Genomic DNA, 21114 nt, shown 5'->3' with positions numbered 1-21114 from the left:
CTGACCCAGGCACAGGACCTTGCACTTGGCCTTGTTGAACTTCATGAGGTTGGCACTGGCCCACCTCTCCAGCCCGTCAAGGTCCCTCTGGATGGCATTCCTTCCCTCTAGGGTGTCAACCACACCACACAGCTTGGTATCGTCAGCAAATCTGCTGAGGATACACTCAATCTCACTGTCCATATCTCCAACAAAGATGTTAAACAGCACTGGTCCCTGTACTGACCCCTGAGGGACACCACTCATCACCTGCCTCCATTTGGACATTGAGCCATTGACCACAACTCTCTGGGTGTGGCCATCCAGCCAATCTCCTATCCACCGAGAGGTCCATCTGTCAAATTCATGCCTTGTCAGTTTGGAGATCAGGATGTCATGTGGGACAGTGTCAAAACGCCTTGCACAAGTCCAGGTAGATGATGTCAGTTGCTCTGCCACCATCCACATCTCTGTAGCCTTGTTGTAGAAGGCCACCAGACTGGTCAGGCATGATTTGCCCTTAGCGAAGCCATGCTGGCTGTCACCAATCACCTCTTTATTTTCCATGTGCCTTAGCAGACTTTCCAGGAGGATCTGCTCCATGACCTTGCCAGGCACAGAGGTGAGACTGACCGGCCTGTGGGTCTTCCTTTTTCTCCTTTTTAAAAATAGGGGCTATGTTCCCTTTTTTCCAATCAGTGGGAACCTCACCAGACTGCCATGACCTCTCAAATATGATGGACAGAGGCTTAGCACTCACATCCGCCAGCTCCCTCAGGACCCATGGGTGAATCCCATCAGGTCCCATAGATTTATGCACCTTCAGGTTCTTCAGATGGTCATGAACCTACTCTACACCTACGGTGGGGATAATTCATTCCCCTAGTCCCTGCTTTCACCTTCTGTGGCCTTTGTGTTGAGGTTGGAGCACTTGCCAGAGAAGGCTGAAGCAAAGAAGTCATTGAGGACCTCAGCCTTCTCAATATCCCGTGTTGCTACCTCATCCATTTCCTTCAGGAGAGGGTCTACACTCTCCTTAGATGTCCTTTTCTCCCCAACATACCTAAAGAAGCTTTTCTTATTGTTCTTAACATCCCTGGCAAGATTTAATTTTAGCAGGGATTTGGCTCTCCTAACCTGATCCCTAGCTGCCCAAAAGCCACATCAACCCTACTGGCCTGTTGTCCCAGTGCTGCACTGGATGAGATGGTGCACAAGAGCAGCAGATGCAGAGAAAGCTTTGGGACATAATTTCCTGATGTAGAAAACACCATGGAAACTTGACAGTGTACAGACTGGGTTCTTGTCCTTTTAATTCCAAAGGCTAAGAAATAACAGTGGCAGCACCAATTGTCTTGATTTCCCTGTATTTCATGACAGGTGAGGCCCAAACTCATTTTAGGTATCCACATATTTCTGGAACATGGCATTTTCACATGACTTTTCTTCCCTAGCTGAGCCAGCTGCAAGCCTGCATGTGGTGAGCTGTTTTGGCACATCTGCCAAAGAAGAGGGTGCGGGACCTTCTCCTTCCTCTGGCTCAAGTTCCAGACATATTTCTTCAGCAGCAATATCACTTTAAGTAGCATTTGGTTGCAGGCTCTTACTTCCAAGCCTGCTGTACCTACTAGACCATCTGGTCCAAGTGTTGGTGTAGCTTCACTGTAAACCAGATGGGGAAAATGATCCACATTAAAATAAACCAGCAAAACTCCCCCAAAAGAACAGTGTCTCAGGAGAATGACCACAGGCTGTGAGGAGGAAGCAGGAAAGCCTGTCTCAACAGCATGGATTGGGATTTTACTCTGAATAATACCTGAAGTAGGAGATACTGAATAAAAATGAGGCAGAAGCAACAGGTAAAGGTAGTGGCCTCAGTCTCTGATGTTTGTTTCTGACTGCTCCTATCAATAGTTCTCCTAATTTAGAGCACTGATGAGAAAATTGCTTTGATGAAGAGAATTATCTCCAATCTTCTCTTCCCAAGTTCAGCCTGAATCTTGTGCTCTATTAAGTTTTCTGATTTCATTGTGTAAATAAGAAAGTCCCTCAACAAGGGCTTATTTAGACCATGTCTCGTAAGAAAACTTAGTGGAAATTATCAGCTGGGATTTGAGTGCAAGTTTGTGTGAAGCTCCAGGGATACTCCAGTGAGAGGATATTCTTTTCTAAGTCTGGTCAGAACCAGATAGCCCCTCAGAAAAATAACAGGCTTTGCAATTCCAGATATGCTTCCAGACTGAAGATGCTCAAACCTATCTAGAGTGAGTCTCCTAAGGTTTTCTTTAGTAAATTATGAGGAAGAGTAGGAAAAGTTTCAGTCTAGTAATCCTCTAAAGGGGCCAGTAAAATCTAACCTTTGGTAAGTGTGAAGATCTTCAAAATCGTTACCATGTCATTCTCTCCTGAGTAGTTCACACCTGGCAGCCTCTCGCAGAGCTCCTTGGCTTTAATTTACACATTACTCCATCTAGTGGCCTAAAGGTTCCAGCTTCCAAGAGCTTAAAACTCTGCCCTGGTACTAACTGGAACTCAAACCTCTGCAGCAGTTTTGCCATCACCACTTTCGCCTCCATCTGTTAAGAAATAAAGCAAACTTATTGTCAGTGACAGCAAATACTTAGTCAGTGTATTACATCATGCTGCTTTGTCAATACAAAGATTTAGAACTTAAATTTTACTCTTAATGCAGTTGATTGAGCTTGGGCAGGAAGAACAGTCTCCTGGGACTTCCTAGATTTGAAGACAACCGGCAAGCACAAAGATCTGACCCTGTGTTCATGTTTTAACTGTGTTTTGGAAATCAGAGGTAAAACCAAGCAATTTAACCTGAAGATTTTGAGCACTGGTGCTTAAATGAACTCAACAGCACAGACCCAAAGAGCTGGCCTCCTACTGTCATTCTGAAATACTCTTTGCCGTGCTCAGGTAAACACGTACTTCATTAGATTGTTCCTTCCATTCATGAAGCCCCATCCTCATCTTCTCAGTGCCACTCCTGGCTCGTGCTCTTCTGCCAGCTGCTTTCCCTGCCTTGACTCTGCCAGATGCAGCCACAGGATGGTTTCTAAGAGTCCCTGCACACCATCCTTGCCTGGCAAAAGGATGTTGACTGTGATTCCCATTAAGGGGTTTGGATCCAAGTAGAGTGACCCAGGACAGTTTAGAGGGAGAGCATCCTTCTGTCACCTTGACTGCATGTGGCCGCAGGTGATGTGGGACTAGTCTGGTACATGTAGGTCTGCTCATGTGACAGCATTTGGGAGACAGGCCCTGTCATGGACATGGTGGGGTCTTCCCTCTAAAGAGAAGAGGGTCCATTGCACCATCAGTGTGGCCCTTGGTCCCCCACCACCTGCCATAGCCAGCACTTCCTGAGCTGGCCCAGTGCTTGCTACAAAGCATCATTCCAGGCCTCTGCTTACCTGTGCAAATGCCTGCCCGATGCAGGATCGGGGTCCCAGAGAGAATGGAAAATAGCAGTAATATGGCCTGCAAAGAAAAATGTTCAAATCTGTCATTCTGATGGCTTGGATGTAAAGAAAAAAACAAGTATTTCATCACAGTAGCAAGGAAATGGTCTAAATATCACCTCACCCACCCGACTTGTTAAGACAAGTATCTACAAATCAACTTTGGGTTTTTTGCTTCAAAGCAACAATACAGCTCTGCAGCAAGTTTCCTCATCAGCTCTGCTTACTACATAGCTCAGCTCACCGAGCTGCTTTGGTGTGTCCAAACCTTATTTCAAAGCTCAATGTCAAGAGTGCTCTAAATGCTCCCCAGCCCATCATGGGGACATAATGATCCACCCAATTACTGCTCCTTTGGACAGCTCTGAATCATGTGAGTGAGGGGGCATTTCGTTCAGGAGACCAGACTAACTCAAGGCTGTAGCTAGATGTAGTTAGATGCAGGGATCAGGACCAACTGTTCAGGTCACTGGCCCCTCCTGCCCACATGGTTGAGGAGGATCTTCTATCCCTTGGCCCCTTCTGTAATGCAGAGACACTTCAACATCCTGGGGCCACAGCTGCCCTGCAATGTCTGTATTGCATTAAGGCAAATGGTTCCGGCCCAACACTTGTTTGTTTACTTCAATGTAAGCAACAAATGACATTAGCTTTGGTCTTTACTTTTAAGGTATCGTGTGGTATAAAGAACTTCTGAACAAAATCTGCACATTGTTGTTATCTATATGGACTTGAATAAGGCTTTAGTGTTACACATACTGGAACGGAAAAATAGTTTTATTCTACTTTCTTCCCCTAGAAATCTCTCCCTGTAATGGTTCCTTATTACAAATTTAATAACCTGAGAGTAAAAAGAAACTCACTTAGGTGCATCTCTGCTAAATCGGTCTGGATCGAAAGTCAGTGGATCCTTGAAATACCTTTCCATCCTTCCCATTACATAAGTGCTGAACTGTCAGGAAAGAGTTTATTTGTGTTAGTCAGGAGCAGCAGACTGAAACTGCCTCTTTGCTGTCACACGTTGAAAATCATAACAGCCTTTCACTCCCCAGGCAAAAACAATTTAGAATCCCAATTCATACCCCAGTTTTGGCTAAAATTTCAGAGAGGCCAGTAGAAATATGCCCAGGGAGGATTTGGCCTTCTAATAGCACAGACACACTACATTTGGATCAACTGCAGCAGCTAAAAGCTACTGCTGGTGGATGGGACTCACAAAAAGTGTGGTGTTTGCAGGAATTCTGATGCCATCGATGACGTGCTCCTTCTTCAACCAGCGTAAGGTGCCTGGGACAGGTGGGTACAGCCGCAGAGATTCCTTCAGAACCTGTGTCAGTGAAAAGCACAAAAGGTCAGTTAGCTAATACAGTGTAGGAAGCAGAAATAAAATTCATCTCCTTCCTACAGCCTTTCATTTTGGCTGAATGTGAGCATCTGAGTTGTGGAACTGACGGTGATCTATCTGCCTTGGATGCCTGTGGGCAAAATATATGGCCAAGTCAGCTCCTTCAGGCCTGGTTCTATTTTACAACTGGTAAAACACAGAGAAAAAGCAGCAAAAACCACAAGAGGGACCATGCTTTGAACAGATCTAACACCTCCAGTCAGGCCAACAACTAAGTGAAAAATTACTGGGAAAGAAATTCAGAGAGAATATCTAAGAGTGAAGCCTCATGCTGCCAATGAGGAGTTCTTGGCACCAGCTGCTACAAGGATGGGTGGTCGCTCCCACCTCCTTCCTGCTCTCAGCATTGCACTCCCACTCCTGCCTTTGTCCTGCTTCTGCTGCTTGGGGAACTGACCCAGTTCAGAGCATCAAAATGACAAAAAACAACCTGGCAAAGGAAAATGAATGGCGAACAGTGAGGAAAAAAATGGAATCAGAACATTTCTTTTGGTGGCAGTGAGCTGTAAGAATGGCTTAGTTCATCTAAGTGAAACCTAATTAGCAGCACACATTAGCATTGCACTGTAAATGCAATTAACGTTGTAGATGCACGAGTTGATTAATGAAAAAGAAGCCTGGACAACAGGATTCAGAATTGCCTGAGAACAGGAGAGGAGTCCCATGGTCTCTGATACTCCAGTGATGGACTGGCTCTGATGAAGGGTGACTGTAATTTTGGTTGTACAGATCCAAGTTTGTTCTGGTAAATAAATGGTCTGCTTTGAAAGGCCCTCATGTGATCTGTCTTGAAACTGAAAGGCTTAGATACCTCATCCTAATTGGAGTGGCGCAATTGTGATGGTGTTTGGAAAAGCCTAAGGAAACCTGCTGATTTCTGTAATCACACAGAGATGCCTTTTCCTTATGAGAAATACAACTCTGAAATCTATCTGCTGTGCAAGCACACTGATTTGTAGGATGGGATATGGCAAATGGTAAAACACCACCAGCCACCTCGACAGGGCAGTTTAAGAGAAGAATGATCATGGCAGACTAAAAAAGTCACAGGGAATTAAAGCAGGGAGAATAGCTGCCAGGGCCATGATTCAGCCTCTCCTCAGGGCTACTAGTGTCCCCCACCTTGTAAAATAGGATACACAACACAAATGCTGGAGAGTAGCCAAGGCCTGGCTTTGCAGTTCATTACCAACCAGCATTTCTATATCCAAGTCCTCTTTTAGGAGCAAAGTTTTCTCACACACACACACCCCCCCCCCCAATTGACCGAAGAGGATTTCAAATCAGAATAATAAAAATAGTGCAATTACCAAAAATAGCCATTATTTTTTGATGTCCTCAAATCCCACTAAGTTTATGGCACTTGGTGAGATCATAGCTGGAAATGCTTTAACAATAATAATAAAAAAAAAGAGTTATGAGGTTGGGAAGTGTCTGGGACTCACACACAGGTTGGGCATGAAGTTGCAAACCCTTCTTAAAACACAGCTATGGTTTCAGCTTCAACAGGCAGGCATTAAGCAACTCCACTCTAGCTCCCAGCCTGGTAGTAATTAAAGAAAGCTGTGAAGGAATCATGTGGGATTTTGGAAAGAAATTGGAGAAGCATCCTTCCCAACAGGGCTGGGCTGCTGCAAACAGCTCACGACACCTGCCTGCTGACACTCTGGGGACAAACACTGTCAGGATCAAATATTAGCACTGCTCTTGAAATTTAAAAGTGTAGGACTCCTCTTGGAAGTTCCATGAGATGGCAGGAGTGCTACCAAACAGCTCTGACTGGCATTTTACCTCACTCCTACAGTACCTGTGATAAGTATGTGAGTTTGCCAAGATCCTCATAGTCAATGTCTCTCTTGGCACCAAGAACTTCATCCACTTCGGCCTGAAGTCTGCAGTTAAATTACAAACTGTTAGTTGCAGACACCCAGTTCTTGCTAGGCAAGTTGACAAATTACACTTTTTTTTCATTTTCCAGATACTGAGTTGGACTTTGACTCCCATCCTCAGGCAAAATGCCTACTGATTATCAGCCAGCCTGCCTGAACTTGTGCCTCATATCAGGATGGAGCAATGTGCCTACAGTGCAACCAAATCAGGCAGAACTCAGGACCAGCTTTGTATAAAGGCTTTGAAAAAAGTCACTTAGATGGAATTGAAGTAATTAATCTTAAGCTTTAAAAAAATTTTTAAAAATCTATTTGGACTATGAAACTGTATTTAGGATGGGAGGCTAGAATTTATTGGAAATTGATCTTAGCTTTTAAATAATTCTTATAATTAAGTTCACCTTGAAATTAACAGCAAGCTGGGTTTGCAAACTAGAGTGCACATACCTTTCCAGTATTTCAGGATGCTGACCCAGTGCCATTACTGTAAAAGACAACTGATTGGCAGTGGTCTCATGACCTAAAAACACACCCAAAAAAAGGTTTAAAGGTTAATATGAAATAATATGAAGATGGCATACTAGTGTGACTGTGAACAGGAAACTTTAAACATCAATGCCCAAATGCTTAATATCAACTACATTAGAATTTAAAAGAAACACTAAAAGGGATGTAAATTCTACATAGGGAACGTTCAAGGATGACAAGAACAAGACAGCTGGTTAAGATATAAGCTGTCTTGCTCAACTCCCATCTGCAGTGGCTGCACACAGCACCTAGTGGTTATGAGCTCCCCAACAGGAGAGCCAATGAGGTTCAGTATTTGCCTTATTATCATTGTGGGACACAGTCCTGCTGGGAAGCAACGATTTACTGGTTTTGAGGGAAAAACAGGGCTTCCTTTGAAATGGCTGCTTTAAGTGGATAGTTTTCATTTTGTCATGGACAGGCATATGTATAATTTTGAAGCATCACAGAAAACAGACTTTTACAAAGATGTCATTTTTGTGAAAGAACAGTATTTTGACCTCATCCTCTTAGGATCCTAAATACTCCTGGTCTTGAAAGATTGATCTTTTTATGTTGTTTGCCTCATGTTTCATCTCAGCCAGTGATTTTTTGACAGTGCCCTCTCCTTCCAACCACTGACTAATGCTTTTAAGGCAAGAATCACATTTAATTGTGTGGGTGAAGTGACATAAAGACATGTGGAATACATTACAGATGCTTTCAGTGGGGTTTAGCAGGATCTGCAAGGAAGAACCACAACTCCTGAGGAACAGCCTTGCACCCCAGCAGGCAGTGCTGCCCTCTGCACTGCAGGCTGGAAACCACTGGCCTGGCATTATTTGCTGGGTTGGTATGACTGAAGGAGGACAAAGTATAATTTGCCTATGAGAAAACCAAGAGCTCTCTTCAGACCTCACCCAGCTGGTTCTACGCCAGTGTACTATAGCTGTCTTCCAACCAAGTGACTCCTGATTACAGCAGCATCACATGGAGTGAAAAAGGACATTAATCATGACCCTACAGATGGCCCAAGTACAGCTGCCTACATGACATACCCAAATGTTAAAACAGCTACTAACCTGCAACAAAGAAAGTGATAAAGTTATCAATAATGTTTTCATCATCTCTAGTTTCTTCCAGAGCTGTCAAGGGAGAAAAGCAAAGAAGATTAGAAAACATGCCCATGTCCCAGCTGGAACAGCCAGAATGCTTTTCCCTGCTTAGCACATTTTGTTTCAGGTGACATCAGGAGGGGATGCTGAGCAGAAAACTCAGCAGGGACTTGCAACCAATATTTGATCCAACACACAGAAATGGGCAATTTTCAAAGCAACTCTCACTAACTTCAATGTGAAAAAACCCTCCTGAAGACATCACAGGATCAAAGCTCAGATCCCCAAAATAAGCCTCCCCAGATCTCACAGCAAAACATGACACAGATTAATTAGTTCCAACAGCAACATGTCCCCTACCATCTCCTTTCAGTATCTGTGTAAGAATATCCAGTGTGGCTTCCTTCCCATTCTGGATGGCCTCTCTCCTCTGGTCAATGCACTCCTTCCCCACACGCCGCAGCAGCCTCACGCTCTCCTTCACCTCCCTGACCAGCTTCTGTTTCCCTGGCATGTACTGAACACAGAAAGCTTTTAGTCATTTTATTCGCCTTGCTGGTAAAAAATGTTGCCAAGTGTTATTTTTCAAGTGAGCACCTTGTTTTCTGCTAAATGACATTTGTCACAAAAACATCAGCTCTTCGTGGAACAAAGTGAACAGCCCCAAGGGTGATGGGTTTGGGCTGAAATGAGAAATATTCCAATTTGGGCATGCTGATGTCAGATGCTTTGTCAGAGCTGATGTTCTTGAGCACTGTGAGCAAAATTCCTCATATCTCCATGGAAAGAAACTGCAGCATGTGATACAGAATCTTACCTCTGGGCCCAAAAAGTAAAACAGGAGCTCTAAACACCTGAACTACAGCTCTCATGAGAAACTGCAGAATGATTTTTAGCTTAATTATTTCAGATTACATCCCTAATTTCCTAGTATATGAATTCTGGTTGAAAAAAAAGTATTATAAGAAAGTTCATATTTCTTCCTCCTTGAGTGAAGGCTGCCATTCTTCTTGGACAAATGGCAAAAAATTCAGTTTTTGCAGTGCTGGATATGAAAGTGTAAAAACACATGAGGTCATGTGCATAGGGGAAGAGAAGGCAGTAAGACAGAAAGGAAGCATTAAATATTAATGCTAATTTTGAAAGTGTTTTAAAGCACTAATTAATTGTAGCTCAGTGCACACTGGAGGTTAAGAGCCACTGATGAGCCTTTCCCCGCCCAACTCCAGCCCACTCATGGCAGGAGCAGGGGCTCCAGCTGGGCATGAGAAGAGAGGACTGGAGGGAGGTGCATACAGACCCGTATGAAGGGGATGCGCTGCTTGGTCATTCCCTCCAAAACCATGGTCACAGCATGAGGGAAAGGCGTCTGGTCATCGCTCAGTGCGTTTAGTTCCAAGCCAAAGGCTACCTGAGAAGTGGGAGAGAAAATGGCAGCAACTCACTGCAACCTCCTGGCTCCTGGGGTTGGGTGAAAGATTTTTTCCCTAAAAATACCTGAAGAGACATCCTGCCTTGGAGGAGGTCATGAGGGAAAGCTAGTGTCTACATCATGCTTCCTCCTAATTTGGAGGGTTAATAATTTACTGTTACTTTCCAATCATCCCAAAATGCTTTGCACAGAGACGGGAAAAGCCAGCATAAAGCAATTTCATGCTGACATATAATGGTAATAATACAACATCCACACATGAACAGATACTTGTGTCCCCCTTTGGCAAGAAGAGGTGGAAGGCATGAGGCTGTAAGAGCTTCTGCAAAGGGCTCCCCATCCTGCAGGCCACACCTAGGCTGTGCAGACCCTTCCCTAACTGCCTTTTCCTATGGCTCAGCCCAAATGGTTTCTTCAGCTCTTCTGGCACTGCTGGCTAAAGGTGTTGTTCCCTGACTCCGACTCCTGATCTCTTCCTGCTGCTGGTACCCATCACTTCCACTCCTTCCTGGCAGTCGCAGAGGAAACAAGAAAGCAGACAGCTAGTACCTTTGCAATGATATCCATAGTCACTCGGTTCATCATCGTCAGCATGCTAAACTCTTTTTTTCCATCTGCCTTTTCCTCTAGTTTCTCCATCAGCTCCTCTGCTTTTTCATTAAAAGTTTCCATCAGACCAATCAGGTAGCTGAACAATCAATAAAAATGAGTGATGGGGGCTCTGGAGAGAACACTGTTGCTCAGGCAAAATTATTTTCATTCTTTTCCATTGAAAATTGTAAAGGACTCTTGTTTTTTTAATTTATAATAATTTTGCCTTAATACTTTAAAAAGCAAACAGATAAAATGAGCTAAATTCTTCGTACAGCTGCCCTGCTCCATCCGGCCATGTAAACAATGGCTGTCATGGCAAAGGGCTTTCGTCTGTGTGTCCCAAGGCAAACAGACTTTATCTTCACACCCTCAATGCAAAGCACTGAGGTACACACAAGCAAATGAGACCAATCCTCTGCTTATCAATCACACCGTATCTCCCACAGGGAAATCACTCAGGTGAATCATGAGGCTTGCCCACACAAAATCTCTGAGGTTTGGGACCTTTCTGCCATCACTGAGCTCATGTGGGTGCCAGTCCCACATGGCAAGTCTGCTCAATTATACTTGCCCTCGAAAACGCACATTGGACTAAAGAAAACATCATTTTATCACAATTTTTTTTTCTCTTTCTATATCAAGTAATAGATCAATGACAGAGAGAATAATTAAAATACAGTAGAAATAACAGCTCTGCCATCACAGAGATATTTGCCTTACGTTCGGCTGAAAGCTGGATCCATTATCCTCCGCTGCTTGTGCCAATGCTCGTGGTTGCAAACAGTTACCAAGCCATTCCCTATAAATCTAGCATTTAGGAAAACAAAGAAAAGAACAGTTTTCAGCAAGGGAGCCAACCAAACTCTGTGTAGTCACAAAGATAACTCTTCCACACCTACTTTCTTCTGTTCTTCCTGTGTGCAGGGAGTAGTGGGCTGCTTTGAGGACACAGTCATCGCATCACTGTGGACAATGACTGGACTGCAGATATGTTTTGGCTGGCAGGTGTGGACTGCTGATCCAAATAAGGTGCTGGTTCATGACAACTGTTATACAAATTATTACTCTAATAACTGGATTATTATTTTTTTACATCTTTAGGCTAACAGAAAAGAATCCTCAATTTTGTTATTGAGCTTAGAAGCTGGAAACTCCCATACATTAAGGAGTAATTCAGTGCCCTAAAATCTAAGTGAGAAGTTTAATGATGATCTTGTGCAAACTATTCTGAGACAAACTAAACATGAACGGGGAGGGGGAAATATATGATGAAGGTAAAAAAAGAAATCCAACATAACCTCCTCCCTGACTAGGAAGACATCTGTCTTGACACATAATTTAGTAGGTACGTGTTGCTCATGTATGTCTGGAAATACTCATCAATCCCAACACTAAGGTAAATGATCTGAGTCGAAGTAAGTATCATGCCTATGACGTTATTTATCTTTCACCTGTTTTCAGATCACAATGGTCTCAGATGGGTTTTGCCTACCTCTCACCAAATAAGTTGCAGATACGACCATAAATCAACCGATCCTTTGGGTACTGAGGTGACATCAAGAACTCCTAAAATCAAATGTCAGGTCAGTGAATAGCAAGTGCAACCCATTTCCCAGACAAAACATAAAAAGCCACTCACACATTCCCTCTTTTCCTCCTGTAGCAATAGTCTGAAGACTAAATGAATTATTTGGTATGCCCTGATTCCCCAGTTCCTGTGCTGCTAGCTTGTTTTGCATGCCTCTAGCACTTTTTGCCCAGTGACCCAAAATCTCATTCTGCAGCTAATACAAAGTTCTAGAGGAAGAAATTCAACCCCTTGTGCCTCACCCATTTGAGACATCAAGCTCTTGCAGAGAGGCTGCTTTTCAGAAATGGTGGATGCTTGCTTTATCTGCTGTTTAAATAAAAGCAACAAACTAAATCAAGTGGTCAGGAAAGAAAATTCATCAGGACAACCCTAAGAGCAGAGCACCTCATCCTCCTAACCTGGCCAGAGCTGCCCCCTCCACAGGCACAGGCTGGCTGCACTGCAATGCCTCAACATCAGGCACCACTCCTCTCTTTCTGGAGGGACAGGCTGATCCCCACTGTTGATTAGGATTTACTCTGAAGTACCTTCACTCCTTCAGGACTCAGAATCATTACTGACGCTCTGTGAAAGGCATTAAACCGTACAACAGGTCCGTACTTCTCTGCCCTACAAGAAGGGGAAAAAAAACAGAATTATGGTACAAACAACCAACATGTAAGTTTGGATCTAATAACCTCAAAGGATCAAAGCAGCACTGGGAACTACTGCAGTTTTCAGCAATAAAGCCATTAAGAAAGGAACAGTGATATCTCTATCTAGTTCATCTATCAACCGTATGATTGATGCTAAGTATGTAATTCAGGGCTTCTGTGCCTTCATTTCCCTATTGGTGCTACATGGCTACCCCATTTGGTGTTACTGATGTGTCTCAACTTACCAGTGCAGGAAGAGATCATGCATAAACTCCTGCTTCCTCAGCATTCTCCAGAAGATTGGCAGATGTCCAAACAAAAAGCTGCAGAAAATGAAGACGAAGAGTGTCACAAGAATGCAAACATAGGGCTTTGTATGGATTGCAATCTTTGTTGCTCAGTGATGCAATACAAGTGTTGCTCGTATTTTCCTCCTTGTAAGGAAAGATAAAAATAACACCTGGCTGTGCCAAGGCACAACCCTCACGTGGGTAGACTGGGGACCAGGGTCAGGCTGGTGCCCTCCCACACCAGGAAGACCAGTGCAGAGATCTAGGACAAGATCTTTTTTTGCTGCTGTGTTATTGGAGATTTTGGGGCCTGGAGGGGGCTCCCAGCAAATTGCTTTGGTCTTTGCCTCACTGACTGAATCTCCACTGCAATTACTATGTTTCTGTAAATGCAACAGACATTTGTCCTAAATATTCTTTAATACATTCTCAGGCCTGATAAGCATGACTTTGGTTCCGTCAGTGGAGTCAAATTGAGCAAAATTAGGAAGATTTTCTTGTCTGAAGCCATGTCACCTCAAATGCTGGGGGAAAAAAAAAAAAAAAAAGAGAAAAACCCAGAAGACTCATTACTGGTTAATATGGAAATTGTGGAAATGAGTAAAAGGGGCTAACTCTTAAAATACAATAGTTGTACTAAAAAGTTAGAGATCAATCACTTCCTTTGGCTGTGAGTGGCAAATTCCCACCAGTTTTGCATACATCTGAAGAAGACTTGGCCAGGCTCCTCTTTAAGTGAAACAAGCTGAGCTTGAGATCTGTTTTCCATTTGAGAGACAGACAGCCATGCTATCATCCTTTTCAGTACAAACAAGTTACAAGGGAAAACAGGCTCTTAGTTTATTTCAGTTGGACCTGGGAGGCGATTAAAATAACAAGCACTCAATAAAGTTACCCAATATCTACAGAAACTTTTCCATCCATCACTTTTCTGACTTCTGCACTGTAACTGCACTCCAAAAAACATGTAAAAGCCTCAAATGCAACAGATAAGTCCTTTGTTAGCTAAAGCTCTGGAAACCAATATCTGCAGCATATGAAGCAAGGTTCCACTCATGGCTCCTCTTGTGTGATACATCAGTCCTGAAGAGATCGTTTTTCCTCTCCTGTCCTATCACTACCCAATTAAGCCAGGTGTTAAAACAGGCCTAAAACATTAATCCACTAATGAAAAGTCCCAATTACTTACTGCATGCCATGAAAAAAAACTAAGCAAGGCCTTGATTTGGGATATATAACTATGTGACAGTATCATCTGAAAACATGTATTTGCAAATAAATCCCTTTTGTCCATTTCTTGCTATTACATCTTCAAAGGTTTGCTTTACATTGAAGAGATGACACCCACTCTTCAGAGGTGAGCCACTCATGCAGTAAAAATGACACAAAGCCACTAGGACTCACTTTTCCAGCTTGTCCTGCACAAGTCTCCTTATGAGAGGAACCCAGGATATCAAGGATGTTAATCTTGTCATCATGCAGCCGTAAGACCTCAGACAAAGTCCAAGGTGCTGAAAAGATCCTGTTGTACTTCATCATAAAACAAGGCTTTCTTATGCTTTTATCAAAGGGAGCCAAGGGCAAAGGGAAAGTAATGCATAACACCTTGGAATTATACAGGCTGTGGGCTGGCTGGGGAGCAGATCAGCTGCCCACAACGTGGGGGCTGGTCCCACTGGGCAGCAAGCTGAATTGGTGCTGCTCTTCTCTAGATTGCCAGGTACAGTCACAGCTGAGAAGTGTTTAGATTTCAATGAAATAATTTCAGAACAATTCAGGTTGGCACGGATCTCTGGAGGCCACCAATCCAGTCAATGTCAGAGCTGTGTTACACGGCTCAGGGCCTCACACAGTCCCTTGTGCCAGTGTTTGAGAACCCTCACAGTGAAGGTGTTTTGCCTTACACCTAACTGGAATTTCCCTTGAGACAACTTGCAACTGTTGACCTTCATCCTTCATTTTGCAACTCCAAAGAGAGTCTGGCTCCATGTTCTCATAACCACCCATTAGGTAGCCAAAAACTGCCAGTGGATCCCCTCCTCCCCCTAAAACAAACCCAGCTCTCAGCCCCCAGGCACCCTGGCTGCCCTCCACTGGACTTGCCCCAAGTTTGTCAATGTCATTCTTGTGGTGGAGAGAACATCACCATGCACAGCACCTGGCTTTATGTTTTTGGGGTTTTTTTTTAATAGAAATGACAGAGCTGGATTTGATTTTCCTTACCTTGGACATTTAAGAGTGGAAGTGTCTGTGCAACATGTACTGAAATGCGGGTTATAGACTGTATTTGAAAATTTATACTTTGGAAAAGCTATCAAGTAGCGTAGGTGTAAGCTTGCATATGTCATATCAGCCCAGACATACCCTTCCAGGGAAGGATCCTAGGCTGATCACCAACATCAAACCTCAAATCCTGAAGAAGGGACAAAAAAGCAGCGACAGGTTTTCTCAAGCTGCCATCACTCTAGGGTGTTACTTCACATCTCTAAATGAAACTAAAGACAAGCAGGTTCTGGTATGACAAGATCTGTCCTCTCCCTAATCTTCATATCTTGCCCTGATCACACAATTGGGCTGAAACGTGGAGCTAGGCAGCCAAGCTTCGTGTCCCTGTAGGACTGTTTGCGCAAGAGAGTGCTCTTACCGTGGCATGTTACAGAGGGCATGTGCACCCAAAGGAGGGCTGAACAGGAAGCCCATACACTCCTGGAAGAAACTGCCGCAGCTGGCAGCCTTCTCACTACACTTCATCGCTTATGACATCTTTTTGGCACAAATGAGACACCTGGCTCATGAGGGAAAGCAGGGAAGGTGCCCGCTGGAGTCAGTGCCACTGTGACCCTTGGAGCTGTGTGGAAGGGCAGGCTGTGCTGCGCCAGCGCAGAAAGCCCCTCCTTCAATGGCTGCTGCTGCTGCTGGTGGCAGCCCTCTGGTGTCATTAGCCAACACACGGGCCAGATGGACAACTCTACATCGCTGGTTTCACGCTCCTGTGGCCAGCCGGGGAGATGTACAAGCCACCCCACCCGGCAGCCCAGGCCAGGGCCGCAGAGCAGGGTGGCGATGCCCCAGGTGCCAGCCTTTCCCTGCGGGGCTGTCCCCAGCCAGCCTCACCTCCTCGACCTTGTCCTTGCCCACACCGGCGAGGTGCTGGCCCGTCCCGGCAGGCGGAGATACGGGCCGCAGTGTTTATTTTCTGCTCTGACATTTTCTCACGGCTCCAGCCCGGCAGCGAGACCGGCCGAGGTGCCGAGTCCCCGGCTCGGGCCAGACACGGGAACGGGCGCGGGGCTGACGCCAGCGGCGGGAATCGCTCCTCAGACGCCTGCGAAACCCACCCCGGCCCTGCCTGCCCCTTACCTCTCCCGCGGGGGGCCGGGGATGTGGTCGTACTTGGCGTGGATATATCCCAAGTAGCCGCAGTACAGGCCGAAAACCAGGAGGAGGAGGAGGAGGAGGGCCAGCAGGAGCCCCCCCGCCGCTCCCAGCCCCTCCATGGCCCCGGCTGGCGGCCGCCCCCCCTTCGCTGCCCGGACAGCGGGGCAACCCGCTCCCGCAAACTCCCCGCACGCAGCGGCGGGCCCGGGCGGCGGGGCGGGCCTGGCAGGGCCGCAGAGTGCCCGGCTGTGCGGGCGGGGCCGGCGCCTTAAAGAGCCCGGCGGCTGCTGCCGGGCGGGGGCTGGGACCCCGAAGTACGCCTGGGGGGGCAGGTGTGTGTGTGAGTGTGTGAGGAGGTCAGGAAGGATGGCTCTTGGGCAAACTAGGGCGCCACAGGACAAGGAAGGCGGAGGGTCTCTGTTGATTTATATCTGTTTAAAATACGAGGCAGAGGGGATATACTGTTGATGCCTGTAGGGATCAATAGATGAGGGTTTTCAGAGCAGTCTGCTTTGGGTCTACGCAGCATACTCATTCATCATCTAGACACAGGAATGAGAGATGATACAGTTTTATTTGAAATGCGCAATCTGAGTGCCGTGGATTGCATGAGAATCACAGGACACAAGGGACCAAGGCATAAAATGGTGAAAATTAATTTCTGGTAGATGAAAAGTAATGCATGAGGAAAAAGAAACTATGTGTATGCATATACATCCAAACCAATCATACATATTCAGTGGTGGCAGCTATTCAGGAAATGTCAGCTTAATGTTCAGTACAGACCAAAGAAGCAAGCAGAGCATTGGCAGTGACTATAAATGGGAGAGTGAGCAAAACAAGATGTGTGAGTGTATTATTATATAGAGGAGTCTATAAATCTAGAGCACCCCCACTGTGTATGAATACCACATGTGCTTTTCCTTTCAGCTCAGCAGAGGTGTAGAAATAGAGACAGAACAGATTAGGCCTCCAAACTGGAAGAAGACTGGCTGAAGGAGTCTGTGACAGGGGTCTGGAAAACCAGCAATGGTTTGGAGATAAATAGATACAAACTTATCATTACTTTGTATAATTCGAGACCAAGGAGGCACCCACTGACATGATCCAGCAGCAGGTGTAAAAGAGGAAGACATTTTTATAACCAGTTTTTAAATGAAGGAACTCATAGCAACAAGCTGTTGTGGAGCTAAATGAATAAATTGGCTCACAAGGAGCCTGGGGAAATGATGGGGGATGGATCCAGGAGCTGCCACTGACCTCAGCAGGAGCTCTACATTCTGGGGATTGTAGACAAGAAGACCCTGACTGGCCCAAGAAGACCAAGAGAGTACACAAACCACCCACTGCATCCTCCTGTCTTCCCATCCTGCCCTTGCTTTTCAATCCCTGCAGCAATTTCCACAGTCCCCTATATACCCTCCCCTTCTTCCTTTCTCCTCTGGGACCTGCTGCCTACCCCATAGGTCCCTTCCCCATGCACCAGCATGCTGTGCCTCCTCCATCCCTTCGAAGGTTGCCCACCTTGCATGCAAGGTGGCAGACACTCCTCTCCACTGTTCCCACAGCTCTGACAGCAGCAGCGCAAGGAGAAGCAGAATACCCTGCTGCCCCACCATGGCCTTTAAAGAAACCTCCTGCCTATCAGACTTTCACAGGACTCTTTACCTGCACGAGCTTTAATCAATGGGCTGGAGACAGGATTCTAAGATACTTGAATTTTTATCTTGTCTATTTGCCACTTGTGGGTCTACGACTTATTTTGCAGCACCACATGAAGCTGCTACAGGAGTTTTCATCCCCACCATTTCCAATGCCTTTTTCCTTCTCCCCTCCCATGGCAACTCCCATATGGCCATGCCTCTCCACAGCAGGAAGAAGAGGATGTAACTCATGGCACCCCCTGCTTTTGTCCATCTGATGCAGAAATCATCTGCCAGGCACCTTGAAGAGTCAGCCTGCTTTGATTTCCAGTGGAAGCAACGAGTGTGCTAAAAGGCCACACTCTGCAGGTTTTCCTTTATTTTCTTGTGTCATTCCTGCTTGTGTTCAAGACTAGAAGATCAGAGAGAGCAGAGAAAGGTTATCAAAGGAACAACAGCACATGCTGGTGTAAGGTGAGAGATTTCACTTTTGTTCCAAAACACAAATAATTTTGAATGGGCTGTTAGTGACAGAGAGGCAGCAGGGAGTCAATGGCGAAGGGAATTTAAGGAGCACCTGCAACAGTCATGACTCTGTGTGTGTTATTTATGCTGCTGTCCTGTGTGCATTCATGCCCACTAGCAACTTAAAGGCTAACACCTGCTGGCCAACTTCATCTGAACTTGCCATGGAAACACAGATCACAAAATGCTTGAAAACCAAGCAGATGAAAAGAATTGCACTGGCTTTGTAGTGTGAGCTAAGCGAAAGGAAGATTTGCTACTGCAGACCTCAAAGGATGACAGGGATTTTCTTTTGAAGTCCCCAGGAACTGGCACCTCTCACAGCAGGCATAGCTGAAGCCTGCCCACACTCGGGTTTCTTGGCCTGAACAGGGCAGAAGTTGAGTGATATCAGCCCAGGAGGTCCCTGGTGTGGGGGGGTGGGTGGGTAGAGGGGCAGAAGGACCAGAGGCTCATAATAAAACTGTAAAAGCTGTAAAAGCCCTTCAGTATCTCCTGGGCTTTTCCTTTTGACTGGCCACCATGGTTGCCAGGGGGGAGGAAGGACACCCGAGGTGCCCTCTCAGAATAAATAGCCTGATCACTTCATCAGCAGACTTCCAGCCTGCGGGTGGGCAGGGCTGCTCTGCAGGGCACACGTGGTGGCCAGCAGCACTTTTCTGGCTTCACATTGCATAGCAGGAGAGGTTGGTGGTATTGCCACAGAACAACCTCAGAGAACCACTGTCTGTGGGTAATGGTTGAATGGTGCAAAACATTAAAAACCAGAGCCTCCAGCTGTCAGTGCACAATGGAGCAAAAGCTGGTTGTATTTTTAAAATATTTTTTGGTTTTCTGTTACATTTAATCTTCACACTGATTTTTCTTGAACTGGCAGTTCCTTCCTTGGCTCAAAATAATTGGAACAACACTGAAATAATTTTCCCTTCTGCTCTGGGCACACATACTTTCATACAGATTTTTTTTTTTTAATCTGGAAATTACGTTGTTGTTTTATTCTCAGAGACCAACAATATTATCTAACTAATGCTTCTGTTTTTATTAATTGAAACTAGATGTATTTTTTTACCTGTTAAGGTTTTATAACCTCTTGATTTCAGGAAAAAAATAAGTTACTAATCCTTCCCATTGGTCAGGCAATATGTATCTTGGACTCATGATATGAATGCCTATCATTAGGAAAGGTACAGCTAATCACAAGGATAGCATCAACCAGGGGAAGTTCTTAAAAACTAAAGCTAACTAATAAAACCATATCTTTAAAGCCATGCAATGAACTTTCTGAGCTTCATCAGTGTTTTTTTCAGCACACTTCAAGAACAGTTCGTAACTATCTGCAAGGTGTTCTTTCATCTGAAATCACTCTCAGAATAGTTCCTGTGGAAAATTCCTGCTTGTACCTTGTTTGTGATCAGCTCACAGGGAGGTGATAAAATATTTGGTATTTTATAAGTTTTGTTGGGATACAGAGGCCATGTGATACAGTTCTGATCCCTGAGTAGACCAGACAAGCACTGAGAATAAAGCTTCTCATGTAAATATAATTCTCAGCTGTTAACTCCCCTTCCCTAACATTCAGCCTGGGTAGACTGCAGAAATTACCTTATATTTCAGGCTTTAAACATAAACCTTTCTAAGATTTAAAGGTTAAAACTTCTGTTTGTATTCTAACAAGCCTTAATACAACCATTTGTTTGTATTCTAGCATGTTTCTATACCCTTTTGTGAAGGACATGATACCAAGGAGCTATCATGTTTCTTATCTGTCTGGGAGCCACATGCTGCACTAAGAAGGAAGGGGTGCAGGCATGGGCATGCTGAACTCTGTCTGTCACCTTTCTGATGGGGACTGAATGGCCATTGCATGGAAATTTTGCCAACTTGCACATTCCCATAAAAGCAAGAGAGATCTGGGAGCTGAGCAGAAGCAAGCTGGGAACCATTACTTGGTGTGAAGTTACAAGGTGAATTTGAAAAATTGTTGGGACATACTGTCCATCTAAACTGCTCTCTTTTGCTTGTCTTTTCATAGCTATTTAGGGTTGAGAACATTTATTGCTCTCGAGACAGAGACAGCAAGAAGGCACAGCACAGGGATCTCTTATGCTGGGAAGTGCCTTCTGCAGCATGGAGTTAGCCAGAGGGCTGGGTATCTTGGGGCAGTCTGAACTTACCAATAAAATACATTCCTAAATAAAGAGCTTTTAATTTTATTGTTAAATGTCTCCATCTGTTGTGTGCTACTGGTTAAGTGCAGATGGTGATTAAATTAGTACCTCCTCTGGAGAACCCCCTGCCTAAGGGTCCATATGGAGCTAGTGGGGGTTTGGGGCAAGCACGAGCACTGTGCTTCATCCATCTCCAATAAAAACGCAAACTTTAGGACTGGTTTTACTAGGCCTGTTCTCCTTTTGTAGGCAGAAACACTATCCAGGTGGAATCCAAGGGCCGCCCGCTATTTAGAGGTTTCAGTCCTTCTGCCTGGCTCTGGCAGTTCTGCCACACATGAGCGATGCCACGTGAAGCACCGCCCAGGCACTCATCCGTGAAGACCTGAGGATTTACCCTTGTCCAAGACCTGGGGTCCCTAATACACATGGTCATGCAGATGTTATGCAGGGATGCAGATTTTTGTAGATGGGCTGTAAAACATCTGAA

At 45.1% G+C, this 21114-nt stretch overlaps 1 protein-coding gene across 1 annotated transcript; it reads right to left on the bottom strand.

Moving 5' to 3' along the window:
* Window positions 1-1275: 1275 nt before the first annotated feature.
* On the bottom strand, window positions 1276-16496 carry LOC127385387 (cholesterol 24-hydroxylase). Its single transcript, XM_051621101.1, has 15 exons — window positions 16271-16496; window positions 12866-12943; window positions 12513-12594; window positions 11887-11960; window positions 11115-11201; window positions 10350-10488; window positions 9669-9779; window positions 8729-8885; window positions 8336-8398; window positions 7194-7266; window positions 6665-6749; window positions 4669-4779; window positions 4316-4404; window positions 3405-3471; window positions 1276-2555 (listed from the first exon to the last, which is right to left on the bottom strand). The coding sequence occupies exons 1-15, from the start codon at window positions 16405-16407 to the stop codon at window positions 2394-2396; spliced, it is 1515 nt and encodes a 504-aa protein (XP_051477061.1). The 5' UTR covers window positions 16408-16496; the 3' UTR covers window positions 1276-2393.
* Window positions 16497-21114: the final 4618 nt, after the last annotated feature.

Source organism: Apus apus, chromosome 5 (genome assembly GCF_020740795.1).
Source record: "Apus apus isolate bApuApu2 chromosome 5, bApuApu2.pri.cur, whole genome shotgun sequence".
Lineage (NCBI taxonomy): Eukaryota > Metazoa > Chordata > Aves > Apodiformes > Apodidae > Apus > Apus apus.
The sequence above is the reverse complement of the archived record's forward strand: the minus strand, read 5'-3'. Positions and strand labels throughout refer to the sequence as shown.